This window comes from Xenopus tropicalis, chromosome 6 (assembly GCF_000004195.4).
Source record: "Xenopus tropicalis strain Nigerian chromosome 6, UCB_Xtro_10.0, whole genome shotgun sequence".
Classification (NCBI taxonomy): Eukaryota; Metazoa; Chordata; class Amphibia; order Anura; family Pipidae; genus Xenopus; species Xenopus tropicalis.
Genome location: NC_030682.2, coordinates 6583674 through 6611117, shown reverse-complemented (window position 1 = coordinate 6611117; position 27444 = coordinate 6583674). Strand labels below are relative to the sequence as shown.

General features: G+C 58.7%; 1 protein-coding gene across 1 annotated transcript; it reads left to right on the top strand.

Moving 5' to 3' along the window:
- Window positions 1-315: 315 nt before the first annotated feature.
- LOC101731232 (zinc finger protein Xfin-like) lies at window positions 316-27444 on the top strand. The gene is made up of 4 exons (XM_004919559.4): window positions 316-1200; window positions 22669-22795; window positions 23111-23209; window positions 23548-27444. The coding sequence occupies exons 1-4, from the start codon at window positions 1174-1176 to the stop codon at window positions 27420-27422; spliced, it is 4128 nt and encodes a 1375-aa protein (XP_004919616.1). The 5' UTR covers window positions 316-1173; the 3' UTR covers window positions 27423-27444.

The window sequence follows — 27444 nt, the reverse complement described above, 5'->3', positions numbered from 1 at the left end:
CTCTGCTCTCCCCCTCCCTGACTGTCTCTGCTCTCCCTGATTGTCTCTGCTCTCCCCCTCCCTGACTGTCTATGCTCGCCCCCTCCCTGACTGTCTCTGCTCTCCCCTCCCAGTCTCTTTTCCCCCCCTCCCTGACTGTCTCTGCTCTCCCCCTCCCTGACTGTCTCTGCTCTCCCCCTCCCTGACTGTCTCTGCTCTCCCCTTCCCTGACTGTCTCTGCTCTCCCCCTCCCTGACTGTCTCTGCTCTCCCCCTCCCTGCCTGTCTCTGCTCTCCCCCTCCCTGACTGTCTCTGCTCTCCCCCTCCCTGACTGGCTCTGACACCCTCCCACCCCCTGTCTGTATTGGGTGCATTCCTGTGCCACTCACTCGGACCCCTCCCTGTGTCTCCCCTCTGCCAGGGGCCGGTGTAACCCCTCAGGTGCCAGACAACTAAAACTCACGCAGACTCTAGTACTTAGCCTACTGCCTTGTTGCTAGGGTCAGTGACCTTGGTAACCTGAAAATTCTACCATGAGATCTCTAGTCACATTTTTATATCACACACTCCTCCCTTCTGTCAGCCTGCCAAACCACTGTGTTGTTGCTAGGGGTTGTTAGACCATAGCAACCAAAGCAGTATCCCAATACCAGACTGAAGGCCACAAGGCAATGTGTGGAACAATGCAGGAAGCGCATGGAATATCAAATAAAGCCCAACCCTGCCTATTACATGATTACTAGTAGTGTTGGCCCCCCGCATGACAGGGCCCCTGTAAGAATTGTTAAGTATTCAGGTGGGGGTGGGACGCTGGGAGTTGTAGTTGCACTTGATGGTGTAGGAATAACATTAACCGTTACTAACACCAATTGGGCCCAGACCCTGTCAGCACCGAGTGCTTGAGCCCGACTCCCCAGCTGCCACACACGCCGGTTATTGGAAGCTCCTCCTCCCGGAGCGCCGGACTATATAGCTGGCGCGCTGCATTGTGGGAAATGTAGTTTCAGGACGTTCCCAGCCGCGCAGAGTGATGGTACCGGAACTACATTTCCCAGGAGCGCACGTTTCCCAGGCAGCGGCAGAATAGGGAGCGCGGTACCGACTTCCTTTGTCTTTTCCCGGAGCCCCTCCCTTCCTGGGGCGGAGTCACTCGGGGTGAGTGAGAGGCGGAGACCTACCCTACCTACTCTCACCATGGCCGGGCCGCTGGCCCCTCTACAGGTAGGGAACCTGCTCGGCATCGCAAAGCCAGATGGGAAAGTAGGGCATAGTGCTGGGGCTCCTGTCAGAGAGTAGGGATACACAGTGCCGGGGCTCCTGTTGGAGAGTAGGGATACACAGTGCCGGGGCTCCTGTCAGAGAGTAGGGATACACAGTGCCGGGGCTCCTGTTAGAGAGTAGGGATACACAGTGCCGGGGCTCCTGTCAGAGAGTAGGGATACACAGTGCTGGGGCTCCTGTTAGAGAGTAGGGATACACAGTGCCGGGGCTCCTGTTAGAGAGTAGGGATACACAGTGCCGGGGCTCCTGTCAGAGAGTAGGGATACACAGTGCCGGGGCTCCTGTCGGAGAGTAGGGATACACAGTGCCGGGGCTCCTGTCAGAGAGTAGGGATACACAGTGCCGGGGCTCCTGTCAGAGAGTAGGGATACACAGTGCCGGGGCTCCTGTCGGAGAGTAGGGATACACAGTGCCGGGGCTCCTGTCAGAGAGTAGGGATACACAGTGCCGGGGCTCCTGTCAGAGAGTAGGGATACACAGTGCCGGGGCTCCTGTCAGAGAGTAGGGATACACAGTGCCGGGGCTCCTGTCGGAGAGTAGGGATACACAGTGCCGGGGCTCCTGTCGGAGAGTAGGGATACACAGTGCCGGGGCTCCTGTCAGAGAGTAGGGATACACAGTGCTGGGGCTCCTGTCAGAGAGTAGGGATACACAGTGCCGGGGCTCCTGTCAGAGAGTAGGGATACACAGTGCCGGGGCTCCTGTCGGAGAGTAGGGATACACAGTGCCGGGGCTCCTGTCGGAGAGTAGGGATACACAGTGCCGGGGCTCCTGTTGGAGAGTAGGGATACACAGTGCCGGGGCTCCTGTTAGAGAGTAGGGATACACAGTGCCGGGGCTCCTGTCGGAGAGTAGGGATACACAGTGCCGGGGCTCCTGTCAGAGAGTAGGGATACACAGTGCCGGGGCTCCTGTCAGAGAGTAGGGATACACAGTGCCGGGGCTCCTGTCGGAGAGTAGGGATACACAGTGCTGGGGCTCCTGTCAGAGAGTAGGGATACACAGTGCTGGGGCTCCTGTCGGAGAGTAGGGATACACAGTGCTGGGGCTCCTGTCGGAGAGTAGGGATACACAGTGCTGGGGCTCCTGTTGGAGAGTAGGGATACACAGTGCCGGGGCTCCTGTTAGAGAGTAGGGATACACAGTGCCGGGGCTCCTGTTAGAGAGAAGGGATACACAGTGCCGGGGCTCCTGTCGGAGAGTAGGGATACACAGTGCCGGGGCTCCTGTCGGAGAGTAGGGATACACAGTGCCGGGGCTCCTGTCAGAGAGTAGGGATACACAGTGCTGGGGCTCCTGTCAGAGAGTAGGGATACACAGTGCCGGGGCTCCTGTCAGAGAGTAGGGATACACAGTGCCGGGGCTCCTGTCGGAGAGTAGGGATACACAGTGCCGGGGCTCCTGTCGGAGAGTAGGGATACACAGTGCCGGGGCTCCTGTTGGAGAGTAGGGATACACAGTGCCGGGGCTCCTGTTAGAGAGTAGGGATACACAGTGCCGGGGCTCCTGTTAGAGAGAAGGGATACACAGTGCCGGGGCTCCTGTCGGAGAGTAGGGATACACAGTGCCGGGGCTCCTGTCGGAGAGTAGGGATACACAGTGCCGGGGCTCCTGTCAGAGAGTAGGGATACACAGTGCTGGGGCTCCTGTCAGAGAGTAGGGATACACAGTGCCGGGGCTCCTGTCAGAGAGTAGGGATACACAGTGCCGGGGCTCCTGTCGGAGAGTAGGGATACACAGTGCCGGGGCTCCTGTCGGAGAGTAGGGATACACAGTGCCGGGGCTCCTGTTGGAGAGTAGGGATACACAGTGCCGGGGCTCCTGTTAGAGAGTAGGGATACACAGTGCCGGGGCTCCTGTCGGAGAGTAGGGATACACAGTGCCGGGGCTCCTGTCAGAGAGTAGGGATACACAGTGCCGGGGGCTCCTGTCAGAGAGTAGGGATACACAGTGCCGGGGCTCCTGTCGGAGAGTAGGGATACACAGTGCTGGGGCTCCTGTCAGAGAGTAGGGATACACAGTGCTGGGGCTCCTGTCGGAGAGTAGGGATACACAGTGCCGGGGCTCCTGTCGGAGAGTAGGGATACACAGTGCTGGGGCTCCTGTTAGAGAGTAGGGATACACAGTGCCGGGGCTCCTGTTAGAGAGTAGGGATACACAGTGCCGGGGCTCCTGTTAGAGAGAAGGGATACACAGTGCCGGGGCTCCTGTCAGAGAGTAGGGATACACAGTGCCGGGGCTCCTGTCGGAGAGTAGGGATACACAGTGCTGGGGCTCCTGTCAGAGAGTAGGGATACACAGTGCTGGGGCTCCTGTCGGAGAGTAGGGATACACAGTGCTGGGGCTCCTGTCGGAGAGTAGGGATACACAGTGCCGGGGCTCCTGTCGGAGAGTAGGGATACACAGTGCTGGGGCTCCTGTTAGAGAGTAGGGATACACAGTGCTGGGGCTCCTGTTAGAGAGTAGGGATACACAGTGCCGGGGCTCCTGTTAGAGAGAAGGGATACACAGTGCCGGGGCTCCTGTCAGAGAGTAGGGATACACAGTGCCGGGGCTCCTGTCGGAGAGTAGGGATACACAGTGCCGGGGCTCCTGTCGGAGAGTAGGGATACACAGTGCCCGGGCTCCTGTCAGAGAGTAGGGATACACAGTGCCGGGGCTCCTGTCAGAGAGTAGGGATACACAGTGCCGGGGCTCCTGTCGGAGAGAAGGGATACACAGTGCCGGGGCTCCTGTCGGAGAGTAGGGATACACAGTGCCGGGGCTCCTGTCAGAGAGTAGGGATACACAGTGCCGGGGCTCCTGTTGGAGAGTAGGGATACACAGTGCCGGGGCTCCTGTCAGAGAGTAGGGATACACAGTGCCGGGGCTCCTGTTAGAGAGTAGGGATACACAGTGCCGGGGCTCCTGTCAGAGAGTAGGGATACACAGTGCCGGGGCTCCTGTCGGAGAGTAGGGATACACAGTGCCGGGGCTCCTGTCAGAGAGTAGGGATACACAGTGCCGGGGCTCCTGTCAGAGAGAAGGGATACACAGTGCCGGGGCTCCTGTCGGAGAGTAGGGATACACAGTGCCGGGGCTCCTGTCGGAGAGTAGGGATACACAGTGCCGGGGCTCCTGTCAGAGAGTAGGGATACACAGTGCCGGGGCTCCTGTCGGAGAGTAGGGATACACAGTGCCGGGGCTCCTGTCAGAGAGTAGGGATACACAGTGCCGGGGCTCCTGTTAGAGAGTAGGGATACACAGTGCCGGGCTCCTGTCAGAGAGTAGGGATACACAGTGCCGGGGCTCCTGTCGGAGAGTAGGGATACACAGTGCCGGGGCTCCTGTCAGAGAGTAGGGATACACAGTGCCGGGGCTCCTGTCAGAGAGTAGGGATACACAGTGCCGGGGCTCCTGTCAGAGAGTAGGGATACACAGTGCCGGGGCTCCTGTCAGAGAGTAGGGATACACAGTGCCGGGGCTCCTGTCAGAGAGTAGGGATACACAGTGCCGGGGCTCCTGTCGGAGAGTAGGGATACACAGTGCTGGGGCTCCTGTCAGAGAGTAGGGATACACAGTGCCGGGGCTCCTGTCAGAGAGTAGGGATACACAGTGCCGGGGCTCCTGTCAGAGAGTAGGGATACACAGTGCCGGGGCTCCTGTCGGAGAGTAGGGATACACAGTGCCGGGGCTCCTGTTGGAGAGTAGGGATACACAGTGCCGGGGCTCCTGTTAGAGAGTAGGGATACACAGTGCCGGGGCTCCTGTCGGAGAGTAGGGATACACAGTGCCGGGGCTCCTGTCAGAGAGTAGGGATACACAGTGCCGGGGCTCCTGTCGGAGAGTAGGGATACACAGTGCCGGGGCTCCTGTTGGAGAGTAGGGATACACAGTGCCGGGGCTCCTGTCGGAGAGTAGGGATACACAGTGCCGGGGCTCCTGTCAGAGAGTAGGGATACACAGTGCCGGGGCTCCTGTCGGAGAGTAGGGATACACAGTGCCCGGGCTCCTGTCAGAGAGTAGGGATACACAGTGCCGGGGCTCCTGTCAGAGAGTAGGGATACACAGTGCCGGGGCTCCTGTTAGAGAGAAGGGATACACAGTGCCGGGGCTCCTGTCGGAGAGTAGGGATACACAGTGCCGGGGCTCCTGTCAGAGAGTAGGGATACACAGTGCCGGGGCTCCTGTCGGAGAGTAGGGATACACAGTGCCCGGGCTCCTGTCAGAGAGTAGGGATACACAGTGCCGGGGCTCCTGTCAGAGAGTAGGGATACACAGTGCCGGGGCTCCTGTCAGAGAGTAGGGATACACAGTGCCGGGGCTCCTGTCAGAGAGTAGGGATACACAGTGCCGGGGCTCCTGTCAGAGAGTAGGGATACACAGTGCCGGGGCTCCTGTTAGAGAGTAGGGATACACAGTGCCGGGGCTCCTGTCAGAGAGTAGGGATACACAGTGCCGGGGCTCCTGTCAGAGAGTAGGGATATACAGTGCCCGGGCTCCTGTCAGAGAGTAGGGATACACAGTGCCGGGGCTCCTGTCAGAGAGTAGGGATACACAGTGCCGGGGCTCCTGTCAGAGAGTAGGGATACACAGTGCCGGGGCTCCTGTCAGAGAGTAGGGATACACAGTGCCGGGGCTCCTGTCAGAGAGTAGGGATACACAGTGCCGGGGCTCCTGTTAGAGAGTAGGGATACACAGTGCCGGGGCTCCTGTTAGAGAGTAGGGATACACAGTGCCGGGGCTCCTGTTAGAGAGTAGGGATACACAGTGCCGGGGCTCCTGTTAGAGAGTAGGGATACACAGTGCTGGGGCTCCTGTCGGAGAGTAGGGATACACAGTGCTGGGGCTCCTGTCAGAGAGTAGGGATACACAGTGCTGGGGCTCCTGTCAGAGAGTAGGGATACACAGTGCCGGGGCTCCTGTCGGAGAGTAGGGATACACAGTGCCGGGGCTCCTGTCGGAGAGTAGGGATACACAGTGCCGGGGCTCCTGTTAGAGAGTAGGGATACACAGTGCCGGGGCTCCTGTTAGAGAGTAGGGATACACAGTGCCGGGGCTCCTGTCAGAGAGTAGGGATACACAGTGCCGGGGCTCCTGTCAGAGAGTAGGGATACACAGTGCTGGGGCTCCTGTCAGAGAGTAGGGATATACAGTGCCCGGGCTCCTGTTAGAGAGTAGGGATACACAGTGCCGGGGCTCCTGTCAGAGAGTAGGGATACACAGTGCTGGGGCTCCTGTCGGAGAGTAGGGATACACAGTGCCGGGGCTCCTGTTAGAGAGTAGGGATACACAGTGCCGGGGCTCCTGTCAGAGAGTAGGGATACACAGTGCTGGGGCTCCTGTCAGAGAGTAGGGATACACAGTGCCGGGGCTCCTGTTAGAGAGAAGGGATACACAGTGCCGGGGCTCCTGTCGGAGAGTAGGGATACACAGTGCCGGGGCTCCTGTCAGAGAGTAGGGATACACAGTGCGGGGCTCCTGTCGGAGAGTAGGGATACACAGTGCCCGGGCTCCTGTCAGAGAGTAGGGATACACAGTGCCGGGGCTCCTGTCAGAGAGTAGGGATACACAGTGCCGGGGCTCCTGTTAGAGAGAAGGGATACACAGTGCCGGGGCTCCTGTCGGAGAGTAGGGATACACAGTGCCGGGGCTCCTGTCGGAGAGTAGGGATACACAGTGCCGGGGCTCCTGTCGGAGAGTAGGGATACACAGTGCCCGGGCTCCTGTCGGAGAGTAGGGATACACAGTGCCGGGGCTCCTGTTAGAGAGTAGGGATACACAGTGCCGGGGCTCCTGTTAGAGAGTAGGGATACACAGTGCCGGGGCTCCTGTTAGAGAGTAGGGATACACAGTGCCGGGGCTCCTGTTAGAGAGTAGGGATACACAGTGCTGGGGCTCCTGTCGGAGAGTAGGGATACACAGTGCTGGGGCTCCTGTCAGAGAGTAGGGATACACAGTGCTGGGGCTCCTGTCAGAGAGTAGGGATACACAGTGCTGGGGCTCCTGTCGGAGAGTAGGGATACACAGTGCCGGGGCTCCTGTCAGAGAGTAGGGATACACAGTGCTGGGGCTCCTGTCAGAGAGTAGGGATACACAGTGCCGGGGCTCCTGTCGGAGAGTAGGGATACACAGTGCCGGGGCTCCTGTTAGAGAGTAGGGATACACAGTGCCGGGGCTCCTGTCGGAGAGTAGGGATACACAGTGCTGGGGCTCCTGTCGGAGAGTAGGGATACACAGTGCCGGGGCTCCTGTTAGAGAGTAGGGATACACAGTGCCGGGGCTCCTGTTAGAGAGTAGGGATACACAGTGCTGGGGCTCCTGTTAGAGAGTAGGGATACACAGTGCCGGGGCTCCTGTCGGAGAGTAGGGATACACAGTGCCGGGGCTCCTGTCGGAGAGTAGGGATACACAGTGCCGGGGCTCCTGTCGGAGAGTAGGGATACACAGTGCTGGGGCTCCTGTCAGAGAGTAGGGATACACAGTGCCGGGGCTCCTGTTAGAGAGAAGGGATACACAGTGCCGGGGCTCCTGTCGGAGAGTAGGGATACACAGTGCCGGGGCTCCTGTCAGAGAGTAGGGATACACAGTGCCGGGGCTCCTGTCGGAGAGTAGGGATACACAGTGCCCGGGCTCCTGTCAGAGAGTAGGGATACACAGTGCCGGGGCTCCTGTCAGAGAGTAGGGATACACAGTGCCGGGGCTCCTGTTAGAGAGAAGGGATACACAGTGCCGGGGCTCCTGTCGGAGAGTAGGGATACACAGTGCCGGGGCTCCTGTCAGAGAGTAGGGATACACAGTGCCGGGGCTCCTGTTAGAGAGTAGGGATACACAGTGCCGGGGCTCCTGTCAGAGAGTAGGGATACACAGTGCCGGGGCTCCTGTCGGAGAGTAGGGATACACAGTGCCGGGGCTCCTGTCAGAGAGTAGGGATACACAGTGCCGGGGCTCCTGTCAGAGAGTAGGGATACACAGTGCCGGGGCTCCTGTCAGAGAGTAGGGATACACAGTGCCGGGGCTCCTGTCAGAGAGTAGGGATACACAGTGCCGGGGCTCCTGTCGGAGAGTAGGGATACACAGTGCTGGGGCTCCTGTCGGAGAGTAGGGATACACAGTGCCGGGGCTCCTGTCGGAGAGTAGGGATACACAGTGCTGGGGCTCCTGTCAGAGAGTAGGGATACACAGTGCCGGGGCTCCTGTCGGAGAGTAGGGATACACAGTGCCGGGGCTCCTGTTGGAGAGTAGGGATACACAGTGCCGGGGCTCCTGTTAGAGAGTAGGGATACACAGTGCCGGGGCTCCTGTCGGAGAGTAGGGATACACAGTGCCGGGGCTCCTGTCAGAGAGTAGGGATACACAGTGCTGGGGCTCCTGTCAGAGAGTAGGGATACACAGTGCCGGGGCTCCTGTCGGAGAGTAGGGATACACAGTGCTGGGGCTCCTGTTAGAGAGTAGGGATACACAGTGCTGGGGCTCCTGTTAGAGAGTAGGGATACACAGTGCCGGGGCTCCTGTTAGAGAGAAGGGATACACAGTGCCGGGGCTCCTGTCGGAGAGTAGGGATACACAGTGCCGGGGCTCCTGTCGGAGAGTAGGGATACACAGTGCCGGGGCTCCTGTCGGAGAGTAGGGATACACAGTGCCCGGGCTCCTGTCGGAGAGTAGGGATACACAGTGCCGGGGCTCCTGTCAGAGAGTAGGGATACACAGTGCCGGGGCTCCTGTTAGAGAGAAGGGATACACAGTGCCGGGGCTCCTGTCGGAGAGTAGGGATACACAGTGCCGGGGCTCCTGTCAGAGAGTAGGGATACACAGTGCCGGGGCTCCTGTCGGAGAGTAGGGATACACAGTGCCCGGGCTCCTGTCAGAGAGTAGGGATACACAGTGCCGGGGCTCCTGTCAGAGAGTAGGGATACACAGTGCCGGGGCTCCTGTCAGAGAGTAGGGATACACAGTGCCGGGGCTCCTGTCAGAGAGTAGGGATACACAGTGCCGGGGCTCCTGTCAGAGAGTAGGGATACACAGTGCCGGGGCTCCTGTTAGAGAGTAGGGATACACAGTGCTGGGGCTCCTGTCAGAGAGTAGGGATATACAGTGCCCGGGCTCCTGTCAGAGAGTAGGGATACACAGTGCCGGGGCTCCTGTCAGAGAGTAGGGATACACAGTGCCGGGGCTCCTGTCAGAGAGTAGGATACACAGTGCCGGGCTCCTGTCAGAGAGTAGGGATACACAGTGCCGGGGCTCCTGTCAGAGAGTAGGGATACACAGTGCCGGGGCTCCTGTTAGAGAGTAGGGATACACAGTGCCGGGGCTCCTGTTAGAGAGTAGGGATACACAGTGCCGGGGCTCCTGTTAGAGAGTAGGGATACACAGTGCTGGGGCTCCTGTCGGAGAGTAGGGATACACAGTGCTGGGGCTCCTGTCAGAGAGTAGGGATACACAGTGCTGGGGCTCCTGTCAGAGAGTAGGGATACACAGTGCCGGGGCTCCTGTCGGAGAGTAGGATACACAGTGCCGGGGCTCCTGTCAGAGAGTAGGGATACACAGTGCCGGGGCTCCTGTTAGAGAGTAGGGATACACAGTGCTGGGGCTCCTGTCAGAGAGTAGGGATACACAGTGCCGGGGCTCCTGTTAGAGAGTAGGGATACACAGTGCTGGGGCTCCTGTCAGAGAGTAGGGATACACAGTGCTGGGGCTCCTGTCAGAGAGTAGGGATACACAGTGCCGGGGCTCCTGTCGGAGAGTAGGGATACACAGTGCTGGGGCTCCTGTCGGAGAGTAGGGATACACAGTGCCGGGGCTCCTGTCGGAGAGTAGGGATACACAGTGCCGGGGCTCCTGTCAGAGAGTAGGGATACACAGTGCCGGGGCTCCTGTCAGAGAGTAGGGATACACAGTGCTGGGGCTCCTGTCAGAGAGTAGGGATATACAGTGCCCGGGCTCCTGTTAGAGAGTAGGGATACACAGTGCCGGGGCTCCTGTCAGAGAGTAGGGATACACAGTGCTGGGGCTCCTGTCGGAGAGTAGGGATACACAGTGCCGGGGCTCCTGTTAGAGAGTAGGGATACACAGTGCCGGGGCTCCTGTCAGAGAGTAGGGATACACAGTGCTGGGGCTCCTGTCAGAGAGTAGGGATACACAGTGCCGGGGCTCCTGTTAGAGAGAAGGGATACACAGTGCCGGGGCTCCTGTCGGAGAGTAGGGATACACAGTGCCGGGGCTCCTGTCAGAGAGTAGGGATACACAGTGCCGGGGCTCCTGTCGGAGAGTAGGGATACACAGTGCCCGGGCTCCTGTCAGAGAGTAGGGATACACAGTGCCGGGGCTCCTGTCAGAGAGTAGGGATACACAGTGCCGGGGCTCCTGTTAGAGAGAAGGGATACACAGTGCCGGGGCTCCTGTCGGAGAGTAGGGATACACAGTGCCGGGGCTCCTGTCAGAGAGTAGGGATACACAGTGCCGGGGCTCCTGTCGGAGAGTAGGGATACACAGTGCCCGGGCTCCTGTCAGAGAGTAGGGATACACAGTGCCGGGGCTCCTGTTAGAGAGTAGGGATACACAGTGCCGGGGCTCCTGTTAGAGAGTAGGGATACACAGTGCCGGGGCTCCTGTTAGAGAGTAGGGATACACAGTGCTGGGGCTCCTGTCGGAGAGTAGGGATACACAGTGCTGGGGCTCCTGTCAGAGAGTAGGGATACACAGTGCTGGGGCTCCTGTCAGAGAGTAGGGATACACAGTGCTGGGGCTCCTGTCGGAGAGTAGGGATACACAGTGCCGGGGCTCCTGTCAGAGAGTAGGGATACACAGTGCTGGGGCTCCTGTCAGAGAGTAGGGATACACAGTGCCGGGGCTCCTGTCGGAGAGTAGGGATACACAGTGCCGGGGCTCCTGTTAGAGAGTAGGGATACACAGTGCCGGGGCTCCTGTCGGAGAGTAGGGATACACAGTGCCGGGGCTCCTGTTAGAGAGTAGGGATACACAGTGCCGGGGCTCCTGTCAGAGAGTAGGGATACACAGTGCTGGGGCTCCTGTTAGAGAGTAGGGATACACAGTGCCGGGGCTCCTGTCGGAGAGTAGGGATACACAGTGCCGGGGCTCCTGTCGGAGAGTAGGGATACACAGTGCCGGGGCTCCTGTCGGAGAGTAGGGATACACAGTGCTGGGGCTCCTGTCAGAGAGTAGGGATACACAGTGCCGGGGCTCCTGTTAGAGAGAAGGGATACACAGTGCCGGGGCTCCTGTCGGAGAGTAGGGATACACAGTGCCGGGGCTCCTGTCAGAGAGTAGGGATACACAGTGCCGGGGCTCCTGTCGGAGAGTAGGGATACACAGTGCCCGGGCTCCTGTCAGAGAGTAGGGATACACAGTGCCGGGGCTCCTGTCAGAGAGTAGGGATACACAGTGCCGGGGCTCCTGTTAGAGAGAAGGGATACACAGTGCCGGGGCTCCTGTCGGAGAGTAGGGATACACAGTGCCGGGGCTCCTGTCAGAGAGTAGGGATACACAGTGCCGGGGCTCCTGTCGGAGAGTAGGGATACACAGTGCCCGGGCTCCTGTCAGAGAGTAGGGATACACAGTGCCGGGGCTCCTGTTAGAGAGTAGGGATACACAGTGCCGGGGCTCCTGTTAGAGAGTAGGGATACACAGTGCCGGGGCTCCTGTTAGAGAGTAGGGATACACAGTGCCGGGGCTCCTGTTAGAGAGTAGGGATACACAGTGCTGGGGCTCCTGTCGGAGAGTAGGGATACACAGTGCTGGGGCTCCTGTCAGAGAGTAGGGATACACAGTGCTGGGGCTCCTGTCGGAGAGTAGGGATACACAGTGCTGGGGCTCCTGTCGGAGAGTAGGGATACACAGTGCCGGGGCTCCTGTCGGAGAGTAGGGATACACAGTGCTGGGGCTCCTGTCAGAGAGTAGGGATACACAGTGCCGGGGCTCCTGTCGGAGAGTAGGGATACACAGTGCCGGGGCTCCTGTCGGAGAGTAGGGATACACAGTGCCGGGGCTCCTGTCGGAGAGTAGGGATACACAGTGCCGGGGCTCCTGTTAGAGAGTAGGGATACACAGTGCTGGGGCTCCTGTTAGAGAGTAGGGATACACAGTGCCGGGGCTCCTGTCGGAGAGTAGGGATACACAGTGCCGGGGCTCCTGTCGGAGAGTAGGGATACACAGTGCCGGGGCTCCTGTCAGAGAGAAGGGATACACAGTGCCGGGGCTCCTGTCGGAGAGTAGGGATACACAGTGCCGGGCTCCTGTCGGAGAGTAGGGATACACCAGTGCCGGGGCTCCTGTCGGAGAGTAGGGATACACAGTGCCCGGGCTCCTGTCAGAGAGTAGGGATACACAGTGCCGGGGCTCCTGTCAGAGAGTAGGGATACACAGTGCCGGGGCTCCTGTTAGAGAGAAGGGATACACAGTGCCGGGGCCTCCTGTCGGAGAGTAGGGATACACAGTGCCGGGGCTCCTGTCGGAGAGTAGGGATACACAGTGCCGGGGCTCCTGTCGGAGAGTAGGGATACACAGTGCCCGGGCTCCTGTCGGAGAGTAGGGATACACAGTGCCGGGGCTCCTGTTAGAGAGTAGGGATACACAGTGCCGGGGCTCCTGTCAGAGAGTAGGGATACACAGTGCCGGGGCTCCTGTCAGAGAGTAGGGATACACAGTGCCTGGGGCCTCCTGTCAGAGAGTAGGGATACACAGTGCCGGGGCTCCTGTCAGAGAGTAGGGATACACAGTGCCGGGGCTCCTGTTAGAGAGTAGGGATACACAGTGCCGGGGCTCCTGTTAGAGAGTAGGGATACACAGTGCCGGGGCTCCTGTTAGAGAGTAGGGATACACAGTGCTGGGGCTCCTGTCGGAGAGTAGGGATACACAGTGCTGGGGCTCCTGTCAGAGAGTAGGGATACACAGTGCTGGGGCTCCTGTCAGAGAGTAGGGATACACAGTGCTGGGGCTCCTGTCAGAGAGTAGGGATACACAGTGCCGGGGCTCCTGTCGGAGAGTAGGGATACACAGTGCCGGGGCTCCTGTCGGAGAGTAGGGATACACAGTGCCGGGGCTCCTGTCGGAGAGTAGGGATACACAGTGCCCGGGCTCCTGTTAGAGAGTAGGGATACACAGTGCTGGGGCTCCTGTTAGAGAGTAGGGATACACAGTGCCGGGCTCCTGTCGGAGAGTAGGGATACACAGTGCCGGGGCTCCTGTCGGAGAGTAGGGATACACCAGTGCTGGGGCTCCTGTCAGAGAGTAGGGATACACAGTGCCGGGGCTCCTGTTAGAGAGAAGGGATACACAGTGCCGGGGCTCCTGTCGGAGAGTAGGGATACACAGTGCCGGGGCTCCTGTCAGAGAGTAGGGATACACAGTGCCGGGGCTCCTGTCGGAGAGTAGGGATACACAGTGCCCGGGCTCCTGTCAGAGAGTAGGGATACACAGTGCCGGGGCTCCTGTCAGAGAGTAGGGATACACAGTGCCGGGGCTCCTGTTAGAGAGAAGGGATACACAGTGCCGGGGCTCCTGTCGGAGAGTAGGGATACACAGTGCCGGGGCTCCTGTCAGAGAGTAGGGATACACAGTGCCGGGGCTCCTGTCGGAGAGTAGGGATACACAGTGCCCGGGCTCCTGTCAGAGAGTAGGGATACACAGTGCCGGGGCTCCTGTTAGAGAGTAGGGATACACAGTGCCGGGGCTCCTGTTAGAGAGTAGGGATACACAGTGCCGGGGCTCCTGTTAGAGAGTAGGGATACACAGTGCCGGGGCTCCTGTTAGAGAGTAGGGATACACAGTGCTGGGGCTCCTGTCGGAGAGTAGGGATACACAGTGCTGGGGCTCCTGTCAGAGAGTAGGGATACACAGTGCTGGGGCTCCTGTCAGAGAGTAGGGATACACAGTGCTGGGGCTCCTGTCGGAGAGTAGGGATACACAGTGCCGGGGCTCCTGTCAGAGAGTAGGGATACACAGTGCCGGGGCTCCTGTCAGAGAGTAGGGATACACAGTGCCGGGGCTCCTGTCGGAGAGTAGGGATACACAGTGCCGGGGCTCCTGTCGGAGAGTAGGGATACACAGTGCCGGGGCTCCTGTCGGAGAGTAGGGATACACAGTGCCGGGGCTCCTGTTAGAGAGTAGGGATACACAGTGCTGGGGGCTCCTGTTAGAGAGTAGGGATACACAGTGCCGGGGCTCCTGTCGGAGAGTAGGGATACACAGTGCCGGGGCTCCTGTCGGAGAGTAGGGATACACAGTGCCGGGGCTCCTGTTAGAGAGAAGGGATACACAGTGCCGGGGCTCCTGTCGGAGAGTAGGGATACACAGTGCCGGGGCTCCTGTCGGAGAGTAGGGATACACAGTGCCGGGGCTCCTGTCGGAGAGTAGGGATACACAGTGCCCGGGCTCCTGTCAGAGAGTAGGGATACACAGTGCCGGGGCTCCTGTCAGAGAGTAGGGATACACAGTGCCGGGGCTCCTGTTAGAGAGAAGGGATACACAGTGCCGGGGCTCCTGTCGGAGAGTAGGGATACACAGTGCCGGGGCTCCTGTCGGAGAGTAGGGATACACAGTGCCGGGGCTCCTGTCGGAGAGTAGGGATACACAGTGCCCGGGCTCCTGTCGGAGAGTAGGGGATACACAGTGCCGGGGCTCCTGTTAGAGAGTAGGGATACACAGTGCCGGGGCTCCTGTCGGAGAGTAGGGATACACAGTGCCGGGGCTCCTGTCGGAGAGTAGGGATACACAGTGCCCGGGCTCCTGTCGGAGAGTAGGGATACACAGTGCCGGGGCTCCTGTTAGAGAGTAGGGATACACAGTGCCGGGGCTCCTGTCGGAGAGTAGGGATACACAGTGCCGGGGCTCCTGTCAGAGAGTAGGGATATACAGTGCCCGGGCTCCTGTCAGAGAGTAGGGATACACAGTGCCGGGCTCCTGTCAGAGAGTAGGGATACACAGTGCCGGGGCTCCTGTCAGAGAGTAGGGATACACAGTGCCGGGGCTCCTGTCAGAGAGTAGGGATACACAGTGCCGGGGCTCCTGTTAGAGAGTAGGGATACACAGTGCCGGGGCTCCTGTTAGAGAGTAGGGATACACAGTGCCGGGGCTCCTGTTAGAGAGTAGGGATACACAGTGCCGGGGCTCCTGTTAGAGAGTAGGGATACACAGTGCCGGGGCTCCTGTTAGAGAGTAGGGATACACAGTGCCGGGGCTCCTGTCAGAGAGTAGGGATACACAGTGCCGGGGCTCCGTTAGAGAGTAGGGATACACAGTGCTGGGGCTCCTGTCAGAGAGTAGGGATACACAGTGCCGGGGCTCCTGTTAGAGAGTAGGGATACACAGTGCTGGGGCTCCTGTCAGAGAGTAGGGATACACAGTGCTGGGGCTCCTGTCAGAGAGTAGGGATACACAGTGCCGGGGCTCCTGTTAGAGAGTAGGGATACACAGTGCCGGGGCTCCTGTCAGAGAGTAGGGATACACAGTGCCGGGGCTCCTGTCAGAGAGTAGGGATACACAGTGCTGGGGCTCCTGTCAGAGAGTAGGGATACACAGTGCCGGGCCCTGTCAAGAGTAGGGATATACAGTGCGGGCCCTGTCAGAGAGTAGGGATACACAGTGCCGGGGCTCCTGTCAGAGAGTAGGGATACACAGTGCCGGGGCTCCTGTTCAGAGAGTAGGGATACACAGTGCGGGGCTCCTGTCAGAGAGTAGGGATACACAGTGCCGGGGGCTCCTGTCAGAGAGTAGGGATACACAGTGCCGGGGCTCCTGTCAGAGAGTAGGGATACACAGTGCCGGGCTCCTGTCAGAGAGTAGGGATACACAGTGCCGGGGCTCCTGTCAGAGAGTAGGGATACACAGTGCTGGGGCTCCTGTCAGAGAGTAGGGATACACAGTGCCGGGGCTCCTGTCAGAGAGTAGGGATACACAGTGCCGGGGCTCCTGTCAGAGAGTAGGGATACACAGTGCCGGGGCTCCTGTCAGAGAGTAGGGATACACAGTGCTGGGGCTCCTGTCAGAGAGTAGGGATACACAGTGCCGGGGCTCCTGTTAGAGAGTAGGGATATACAGTGCCCGGGGCTCCTGTTAGAGAGTAGGGATACACAGTGCCGGGGCTCCTGTCGGAGAGTAGGGATACACAGTGCCGGGGCTCTTGTCGGAGAGTAGGGATACACAGTGCCGGGGCTCCTGTTGGAGAGTAGGGATACACAGTGCCGGGGCTCCTGTCGGAGAGTAGGGATACACAGTGCCGGGGCTCCTGTCGGAGAGTAGGGATACACAGTGCCGGGGCTCCTGTCGGAGAGTAGGGATACACAGTGCCGGGGCTCCTGTCGGAGAGTAGGGATACACAGTGCCGGGGCTCCTGTTAGAGAGTAGGGATACACAGTGCCGGGGCTCCTGTCGGAGAGTAGGGATACACAGTGCCGGGGCTCTTGTCGGAGAGTAGGGATACACCGTGCCGGGGCTCCTGTCGGAGAGTAGGGATACACAGTGCCGGGGCTCCTGTTAGAGAGTAGGGATACACAGTGCTGGGGCTCCTGTCGGAGAGTAGGGATACACAGTGCTGGGGCTCCTGTCGGAGAGTAGGGATACACAGTGCCGGGGCTCCTGTCGGAGAGTAGGGATACACAGTGCCGGGGCTCCTGTCGGAGAGTAGGGATACACAGTGCCGGGGCTCCTGTCGGAGAGTAGGGATACACAGTGCCGGGGCTCCTGTCGGAGAGTAGGGATACACAGTGCGGGGCTCCTGTCGGAGAGTAGGGATACACCGTGCCGGGGCTCCTGTCAGAGAGTAGGGATACACAGTGCCGGGGCTCCTGTCAGAGAGTAGGGATACACAGTGCCGGGGCTCCTGTCAGAGAGTAGGGATACACAGTGCCGGGGCTCCTGTCAGAGAGTAGGGATACACAGTGCCGGGGCTCCTGTCAGAGAGTAGGGATACACAGTGCCGGGGCTCCTGTTAGAGAGTAGGGATACACAGTGCCGGGGCTCCTGTTAGAGAGTAGGGATACACAGTGCCGGGGCTCCTGTCAGAGAGTAGGGATACACAGTGCCGGGGCTCCTGTCAGAGAGTAGGGATACACAGTGCCGGGGCTCCTGTCAGAGAGTAGGGATACACAGTGCCGGGGCTCCTGTCAGAGAGTAGGGATACACAGTGCCGGGGGCTTCCTGTCAGAGAGTAGGGATACACAGTGCCGGGGCTCCTGTTAGAGAGTAGGGATACACAGTGCTGGGGCTCCTGTCGGAGAGTAGGGATACACAGTGCTGGGGCTCCTGTCGGAGAGTAGGGATACACAGTGCCGGGGCTCCTGTCGGAGAGTAGGGATACACAGTGCTGGGGCTCCTGTCGGAGAGTAGGGATACACAGTGCCGGGGCTCCTGTCGGAGAGTAGGGATATACAGTGCCGGGGCTCCTGTCGGAGAGTAGGGATACACAGTGCCGGGGCTCCTGTCGGAGAGTAGGGATACACAGTGCCGGGGCTCCTGTCGGAGAGTAGGGATACACAGTGCCGGGGCTCCTGTCGGAGAGTAGGGATACACAGTGCTGGGGCTCCTGTTAGAAAGTAGGGATACACAGTGCCGGGGCTCCTGTCGGAGAGTAGGGATACACAGTGCTGGGGCTCCTGTCGGAGAGTAGGGATACACAGTGCCGGGGCTCCTGTTAGAGAGTAGGGATACACAGTGCTGGGGCTCCTGTTAGAAAGTAGGGATACACAGTGCCGGGGCTCCTGTCGGAGAGTAGGGATATACAGTGCCGGGGCTCCTGTCGGAGAGTAGGGATACACAGTGCCGGGGCTCCTGTCGGAGAGTAGGGATACACAGTGCCGGGGCTCCTGTCGGAGAGTAGGGATACACAGTGCCGGGGCTCCTGTCGGAGAGTAGGGATACACAGTGCCGGGGCTCCTGTCGGAGAGTAGGGATACACAGTGCTGGGGCTCCTGTTAGAAAGTAGGGATACACAGTGCCGGGGCTCCTGTCGGAGAGTAGGGATACACAGTGCTGGGGCTCCTGTCGGAGAGTAGGGATACACAGTGCCGGGGCTCCTGTCGGAGAGTAGGGATACACAGTGCCGGGGCTCCTGTCGGAGAGTAGGGATACACAGTGCCGGGGCTCCTGTTAGAGAGTAGGGATACACAGTGCCGGGGCTCCTGTTAGAGAGTAGGGATACACAGTGCCGGGGCTCCTGTCGGAGAATAGGGATACACAGTGCTGGGGCTCCTGTCAGAGAGTAGGGATACACAGTGCCGGGGCTCCTGTCGGAGAGTAGGGATACACAGTGCCGGGGCTCTTGTCGGAGAGTAGGGATACACAGTGCCGGGGCTCCTGTCGGAGAGTAGGGATACACAGTGCCGGGGCTCCTGTCAGAGAGTAGGGATACACAGTGCCGGGGCTCCTGTCAGAGAGTAGGGATACACAGTGCCGGGGCTCCTGTCAGAGAGTAGGGATACACAGTGCCGGGGCTCCTGTCAGAGAGTAGGGATACACAGTGCCGGGGCTCCTGTTAGAGAGTAGGGATACACAGTGCCGGGGCTCCTGTTAGAGAGTAGGGATACACAGTGCCGGGGCTCCTGTCGGAGAGTAGGGATACACAGTGCCGGGGCTCCTGTCAGAGAGTAGGGATACACAGTGCCGGGGCTCCTGTCAGAGAGTAGGGATACACAGTGCCGGGGCTCCTGTCAGAGAGTAGGGATACACAGTGCCGGGGCTCCTGTTAGAGAGTAGGGATACACAGTGCTGGGGCTCCTGTTAGAAAGTAGGGATACACAGTGCCGGGGCTCCTGTCGGAGAGTAGGGATATACAGTGCCGGGGCTCCTGTCGGAGAGTAGGGATACACAGTGCCGGGGCTCCTGTCGGAGAGTAGGGATACACAGTGCCGGGGCTCCTGTCGGAGAGTAGGGATACACAGTGCCGGGGCTCCTGTCGGAGAGTAGGGATACACAGTGCTGGGGCTCCTGTTAGAAAGTAGGGATACACAGTGCCGGGGCTCCTGTCGGAGAGTAGGGATACACAGTGCTGGGGCTCCTGTCGGAGAGTAGGGATACACAGTGCCGGGGCTCCTGTTAGAGAGTAGGGATACACAGTGCTGGGGCTCCTGTTAGAAAGTAGGGATACACAGTGCCGGGGCTCCTGTCGGAGAGTAGGGATATACAGTGCCGGGGCTCCTGTCGGAGAGTAGGGATACACAGTGCCGGGGCTCCTGTCGGAGAGTAGGGATACACAGTGCCGGGGCTCCTGTCAGAGAGTAGGGATACACAGTGCCGGGGCTCCTGTTAGAGAGAAGGGATACACAGTGCCGGGGCTCCTGTTAGAGAGAAGGGATACACAGTGCCGGGGCTCCTGTCGGAGAGTAGGGATACACAGTGCCGGGGCTCCTGTCGGAGAGTAGGGATACACAGTGCTGGGGCTCCTGTTAGAGAGTAGGGATACACAGTGCCGGGGCTCCTGTCAGAGAGTAGGGATACACAGTGCCGGGGCTCCTGTCGGAGAGTAGGGATACACAGTGCCGGGGCTCCTGTCGGAGAGTAGGGATACACAGTGCCGGGGCTCCTGTCGGAGAGTAGGGATACACAGTGCTGGGGCTCCTGTTAGAAAGTAGGGATACACAGTGCCGGGGCTCCTGTCGGAGAGTAGGGATACACAGTGCTGGGGCTCCTGTCGGAGAGTAGGGATACACAGTGCCGGGGCTCCTGTCGGAGAGTAGGGATACACAGTGCCGGGGCTCCTGTCGGAGAGTAGGGATACACAGTGCCGGGGCTCCTGTTAGAGAGTAGGGATACACAGTGCCGGGGCTCCTGTTAGAGAGGAGGGATACACAGTGCCGGGGCTCCTGTCGGAGAATAGGGATACACAGTGCTGGGGCTCCTGTCAGAGAGTAGGGATACACAGTGCCGGGGCTCCTGTCGGAGAGTAGGGATACACAGTGCCGGGGCTCTTGTCGGAGAGTAGGGATACACAGTGCCGGGGCTCCTGTCGGAGAGTAGGGATACACAGTGCCGGGGCTCCTGTTAGAGAGTAGGGATACACAGTGCTGGGGCTCCTGTCGGAGAGTAGGGATACACAGTGCTGGGGCTCCTTTCAGAGAGTAGGGATACACAGTGCCGGGGCTCCTGACGGAGAGTAGGGATACACAGTGCCGGGGCTCCTGTCAGAGAGTAGGGATACACAGTGCCGGGGCTCCTGTCAGAGAGTAGGGATACACAGTGCCGGGGCTCCTGTCAGAGAGTAGGGATACACAGTGCCGGGGCTCCTGTCAGAGAGTAGGGATACACAGTGCCGGGGCTCCTGTCAGAGAGTAGGGATACACAGTGCCGGGGCTCCTGTCAGAGAGTAGGGATACACAGTGCCGGGGCTCCTGTCGGAGAGTAGGGATACACAGTGCCGGGGCTCCTGTCGGAGAGTAGGGATACACAGTGCCGGGGCTCCTGTCGGAGAGTAGGGATACACAGTGCCGGGGCTCCTGTCGGAGAGTAGGGATACACAGTGCCGGGGCTCCTGTCGGAGAGTAGGGATACACAGTGCTGGGGCTCCTGTTAGAAAGTAGGGATACACAGTGCCGGGGCTCCTGTCGGAGAGTAGGGATACACAGTGCTGGGGCTCCTGTCGGAGAGTAGGGATACACAGTGCCGGGGCTCCTGTCGGAGAGTAGGGATACACAGTGCCGGGGCTCCTGTCGGAGAGTAGGGATACACAGTGCCGGGGCTCCTGTCGGAGAGTAGGGATACACAGTGCCGGGGCTCCTGTTAGAGAGTAGGGATACACAGTGCCGGGGCTCCTGTCGGAGAGTAGGGATACACAGTGCTGGGGCTCCTGTCAGAGAGTAGGGATACACAGTGCCGGGGCTCCTGTCGGAGAGTAGGGATACACAGTGCCGGGGCTCTTGTCGGAGAGTAGGGATACACAGTGCCGGGGCTCCTGTCGGAGAGTAGGGATACACAGTGCCGGGGCTCCTGTTAGAGAGTAGGGATACACAGTGCTGGGGCTCCTGTCGGAGAGTAGGGATACACAGTGCCGGGGCTCCTGTCAGAGAGTAGGGATACACAGTGCCGGGGCTCCTGTCGGAGAGTAGGGATACACAGTGCTGGGGCTCCTGTTAGAGAGTAGGGATACACAGTGCCGGGGCTCCTGTCAGAGAGTAGGGATACACAGTGCCGGGGCTCCTGTCGGAGAGTAGGGATACACAGTGCCGGGGCTCCTGTCAGAGAGTAGGGATACACAGTGCCGGGGCTCCTGTCAGAGAGTAGGGATACACAGTGCCGGGGCTCCTGTCGGAGAGTAGGGATACACAGTGCTGGGGCTCCTGTTAGAGAGTAGGGATACACAGTGCCGGGGCTCCTGTCAGAGAGTAGGGATACACAGTGCCGGGGCTCCTGTCGGAGAGTAGGGATACACAGTGCTGGGGCTCCTGTTAGAGAGTAGGGATACACAGTGCCGGGGCTCCTGTCGGAGAGTAGGGATACACAGTGCCGGGGCTCCTGTCGGAGAGTAGGGATACACAGTGCCGGGGCTCCTGTCAGAGAGTAGGGATACACAGTGCCGGGGCTCCTGTCAGAGAGTAGGGATACACAGTGCCGGGGCTCCTGTCAGAGAGTAGGGATACACAGTGCCGGGGCTCCTGTTAGAGAGTAGGGATACACAGTGCCGGGGCTCCTGTCAGAGAGTAGGGATACACAGTGCCGGGGCTCCTGTCAGAGAGTAGGGATACACAGTGCCGGGGCTCCTGTTAGAGAGTAGGGATACACAGTGCCGGGGCTCCTGTTAGAGAGTAGGGATACACAGTGCCGGGGCTCCTGTCAGAGAGTAGGGATACACAGTGCCGGGGCTCCTGTCAGAGAGTAGGGATACACAGTGCCGGGGCTCCTGTCAGAGAGTAGGGATACACAGTGCCGGGGCTCCTGTCAGAGAGTAGGGATACACAGTGCCGGGGCTCCTGTTAGAGAGTAGGGATACACAGTGCTGGGGCTCCTGTTAGAAAGTAGGGATACACAGTGCCGGGGCTCCTGTCGGAGAGTAGGGATATACAGTGCCGGGGCTCCTGTCGGAGAGTAGGGATACACAGTGCCGGGGCTCCTGTCGGAGAGTAGGGATACACAGTGCCGGGGCTCCTGTCGGAGAGTAGGGATACACAGTGCCGGGGCTCCTGTCGGAGAGTAGGGATATACAGTGCCGGGGCTCCTGTCGGAGAGTAGGGATATACAGTGCCGGGGCTCCTGTCGGAGAGTAGGGATACACAGTGCCGGGGCTCCTGTCGGAGAGTAGGGATACACAGTGCCGGGGCTCCTGTCAGAGAGTAGGGATACACAGTGCCGGGGCTCCTGTCAGAGAGTAGGGATACACAGTGCCGGGGCTCCTGGGGCTCCTGTCAGAGAGTAGGGATACACAGTGCCCACCCCCCCCCCCCCCATTAGCAGTATGGCCGCTCTCACCTCCCTCCTGTTCCTGCTCAGGTGGCGCCGACGTTCGATGACGTTGCGGTTTATTTCTCGTGGAGCGAGTGGGAAAGCCTGAGCCCCTCCCAGAGGGACATGTACAAGAGCGTCATGGCGGAGAACTACGAATGCGTGCTTTCCCTGGGTGAGTGCAGCGCTGCAATCCATTGGCCAGTCACTAATTACATGTCGTTAATTAAGTCTTCAGCGGCTGCTGTCTCCATTATACACAGTCGGACCTCTAGTAGCGCTTCTAGGACTGATGTGACTTCACTTTCCCACAAGCCCTAAACTTCAGCAGCCCTGAGCCCACTGAGCACGTGCAGTGCCCCTGACATTTTGTTTATTGGCTCCTCCGAACAGTGGGAGGAGTCAATAAACAAAGCTAATTATTTCTATGTATTGCGCTGTCTCCGGGATTCCCATTCATCCTGTATATAACTGTGATCGTCCCTCGCAGGTTATCCAATCGGAAAGCCAGAAATTGTATCAAAGATCGAGGCGGGAGAAGATCTGTGGTCGAGGAGCGATGCCCGTCCCGAACGCAAGGAGAAGGACGGTGAGTCAACGAGGCAACGAGTGCCCCTTCCTATCCCCCCCCCCATGGGGTATTGCTTAGGGGCCACAATACTGTTCTACCCTCTACATTTTATAGATAATTATATATTTACACATGGGCCAATGTGGCAGCTTATTGGTCCACGAATGGGGCCCACCAGTCCCCAGCTTTACTCCATAGAATCCCTGCTGTAAAGCAAGACTGGTGACTGTTGCATTTTTTTGTCGGAAAGGACTGACTTCCTTTGATTGGTGTTGGGGGGCCCCCATTGCTTGGGTTCTTGGCACAGATAGGGCCCCCCCCCCTGTAGAGTTTAACCAGCTTCAATGTCTCTGCAGGTGAAACGCCCAAGGATTCTGATTGGGCAGCAGAGGACTATAAGGAGGTGCTGTACCTCGGTACTTTGGCCGCAGTAAAGTCGGAGCCGGTGGAGGAGCCTGTGGTGGAGGGAAGCAACTCGGCCAAGAAGAGCCACATCTGCAGCCATTGCGGCAAGCTGTTTAGCTGCTATGCAGCCGCGGCCCGGCACCAAAGGATGCACAGACTGCAGAAGGCGCATCAGTGTCCCCACTGCAAAAAGGGCTTCGTGCAGAAGTCGGATCTCATTAAGCACCATAGGACCCACACCGGAGAGAGGCCGTATCAGTGCGCAGAGTGCCAGAAGAATTTCACCGAGCGCTCGGCCCTCGTCAACCACCAGAGGACGCATACGGGCGAGAGACCTTACAGGTGCCCGGACTGTCTGAAAAGCTTTAATCAGAGATCGGCGCTAACCAAGCACCGCCGGACGCACACAGGGGAGAGGCCGTATCACTGCTCGGTGTGTGCCAAGAGCTTCATCCAGAACTCGGACCTGGTGAAACACGTAAGGACGCACACCGGGGAGAAACCGTACGAATGCCCTCTGTGCGGCAAAAGGTTTGCCGAGAGCTCGGCTTTGATGAAGCACAAGAGGACGCACAATGCCCAAAGACCCTTTAGGTGCTCCGAGTGCAGCAGAAGTTTCGCCCAAAATTCTGATCTCGCCGCGCATATGAGAAAACATACAGAGTCCCAAAACGTTCCAGATCCAGACTCGGTAGTCGGAACTGGCCCATTAAGCTCCCAGAATGAGGTGATAACAGCTGCAGAGAGTCCGTTCTCCTGTGCCAAATGCAGGAAGACATTCAAGCAGTGGACATCTTTGCTCAACCACCAGCAGGCGCACTGCGGGGAGAAACCCTATCTGTGCTCCTACTGCAACAAAGGCTTCGTTCAGAACTCCGACTTGGTGAAGCACTTGCGCACCCACACCGGGGAGAGGCCGTATCAGTGTGCCGACTGCCACAAAGGCTTCATCCAGAAATCTGACCTCGTCAAACACTTAAGAACTCACACAGGGGAGAAACCCTTCAAATGCACCCACTGCGACAAAAAATTCACAGAGAAATCCGCTCTGGCTAAGCATCAAAGGACTCACACTGGGGAGAAACCATACAAGTGCAGCACCTGCGAGAAAGCCTTCACTCAACGCTCAAACCTCATCTTGCACCAGAGGATCCACACCGGCGAGCGGCCTTATAAATGCACCACGTGTCTCCGAAGTTTCATCCAGAACTCTGACTTGGTGAAGCATCAGAAGGTGCACACAAGGTCGTCGCTCTCCGATCCTCGTGCCCCAGCCGTGACTTCCCCTTACCAGTGTTCTGAATGCGACCGGACTTTTAGCCACTGGTCGACCTTTATGAAGCACTCAAAGCTGCACAGTGGAGAGAAGTTCCAGTGCATGGAGTGCAAAAAAGGCTTCGTACAGAAGTCTGATTTGGTGAAGCACCTCCGCGTCCACACCGGAGAGAAACCGTTCAAATGCCTCGTGTGTAAGAAAAGCTTCTCCCAGAAATCCGACCTGCACAAACACTGGAGAATTCACACTGGGGAGAAGCCGTTCCCGTGTCACACGTGCGACAAAAGCTTCACCGAAAGATCGGCTCTCATTAAACACCACAGGACCCACACCGGGGAGCGGCCGCACAAGTGCAGTGTCTGCGAGAAAGGCTTCATCCAGAAATCTGCGCTCACCAAGCACATGAGGAGCCACACGGGAGAGAAACCATACGCCTGCGCCCAGTGCGGCAAGAGTTTCATCCAGAACTCCGACTTGGTGAAGCACCAGAGAATCCACACGGGGGAGAAACCATATCACTGTACCGAATGTAACAAGTGCTTTACCGAAGGGTCGTCGCTGGTGAAGCACCGGCGTACCCACTCAGGGGAGAAACCATATCCGTGCACACAGTGTGAAAAAACCTTCACCCAAAGCTCAGACCTTGTTAAACACACCATGGTCCACAATGGAGACACCCCACCGGCCGCCACGGCGTTCCATGAAATCCTCATAAAACAGGAGACTGGGAGCGAAGGGCTGAGGAGTCGGCTGGTTTCCTATCCGTGTCCGGAGTGTGACAAGGTCTTCTGCCAGAGACCCGCCCTGGTCAAACACCAGAGAACTCACAAGGCAGAGAAACGATATCCGTGCAACGAGTGCGACAAGAGTTTCTTCCAGACGTCCGACTTGGTTAAACACCTGCGAACCCACACGGGGGAACGGCCGTACCACTGTTCCGAGTGCAACAAGGGTTTCATCCAGAATTCGGACCTGGTGAAGCACCAGAGGACCCACACAGGCGAGAGGCCCTACACTTGTGCCGAATGCAACAAAGGCTTCGTGCAGAGATCCGCCCTGACCAAACACATGCGAACTCACACCGGGGAGAAACCATATAAGTGCGAGCAGTGCCAGAAGTGTTTTATTCAGAACTCGGATCTGGTCAAGCACCAAAGGATCCACACCGGGGAGAAACCGTACCACTGCCCTGACTGTGGCAAACGCTTCACCGAAGGCTCCTCCCTTATTAAGCACCAAAGGATTCACAGCAGAATCAAACCGTATCCGTGCAACGTGTGCGGCAAAAGCTTCAGCCAAAGCTGCAACCTCCTCAAACACTTGAAATGCCACAGTGAACAGAACCCTCCTGTTGTTCTTGGCTCCGGACCGGGCCTTGTATCGAAGACTCAGCCTGACCCGCCGGATAATATGGTTTATGGTGATACGGCCGAGAACACTAATTACGTTTCGCCCGAGGCCGCCAGGGAGAGGTTGTTTAAATGCAACGACTGCGGCAAATGTTTTGCCCACAGGTCGGTACTTATCAAGCACATTCGGATCCACACGGGGGAGCGGCCGTACAAGTGCACCCAGTGCGCCCGAAGCTTCATCCAGAAGTCGGACCTCGTCAAGCATTATCGCACCCACACCGGGGAGAGGCCGTACAAGTGCGGGCTGTGCGAGAGGAGCTTTGTGGAAAAGTCGGCCCTTTCCAGGCACCAGAGAGTTCACAATAACAAGAGCCCAGTTCCGGATTCTGCCGCGGAACAGCACCAGGTTACGTACTGGGGAGAGTCTGAAGATGATCCGAAGAGTCTGGTTCCGCAGCTCCATGTTGTTAAAGAAGAAGATCCACGTGTAATGTACGGCCCCCTTAGTCTTCTCCAGAGCTGCTGCCCTCCTGCGATAAAGGCCAAGCTAACCCCGCCATACATGTGCTCGGAGTGCGGGAAGTCCTTCACTCACAGGTCCGTCTTCCTGAAACACTGGCGGTCGCACACGGGGGAACAACCCTACACGTGCAAGGAGTGCGGCAAGGGCTTCAGTCAGAGTTCTGCCCTGGTGAAACACGTGCGGATACACACCGGGGAGAGGCCCTACGCCTGTCCCACCTGTGGGAAGAGCTTCATCCAGAACTCGGACCTGGCCAAACACCAGCGGATCCACACAGGAGAGAAGCCGTACAGATGCACCACGTGCGGCAAGAAATTCATCGACCGCTCGTCCGTGGTCAAGCACTCGAGAACCCACACGGGGGAGAGGCCGTATCCGTGCAAGGAGTGTGGCAAAGGCTTTGTCCAGAGGTCGGATCTGGTGAAACACACGAGGACTCACACAGGGGAGAAACCCTATGCGTGCAACGGGTGTGAGCGCAGCTTTAGCACCCACTCCGCCTCCGTCCGGCACCAGCGCTTGTGCAACATGGGCCGACCCTGTCGGTATCAGAACAGCTTGTTCTATAGCGCGGATATCACTTGGCAGGAACAGTATGCGGAGCTGGTCCAAGTACCAATGAACTCAGAGGAACCAATGAACGCAATTGGTTGGATTTCTGAAGTCGTTCTGTGAATAAACCTGTTTCAGTACGTTG

What these genes read in the sequence shown, in the direction of transcription:
- LOC101731232 (XM_004919559.4), top strand. Translation starts at nt 1,174, where the DNA reads ATGGCCGGGCCGCTGGCCCCTCTACAG. An exon ending in CGAATGCGTGCTTTCCCTGG is followed by an intron (nt 22,796 to 23,110) that starts GTGAGTGCAGCG and finishes CGTCCCTCGCAG; the next exon opens with GTTATCCAATCGGAAAGCCA. An exon ending in CGAACGCAAGGAGAAGGACG is followed by an intron (nt 23,210 to 23,547) that starts GTGAGTCAACGA and finishes ATGTCTCTGCAG; the next exon opens with GTGAAACGCCCAAGGATTCT.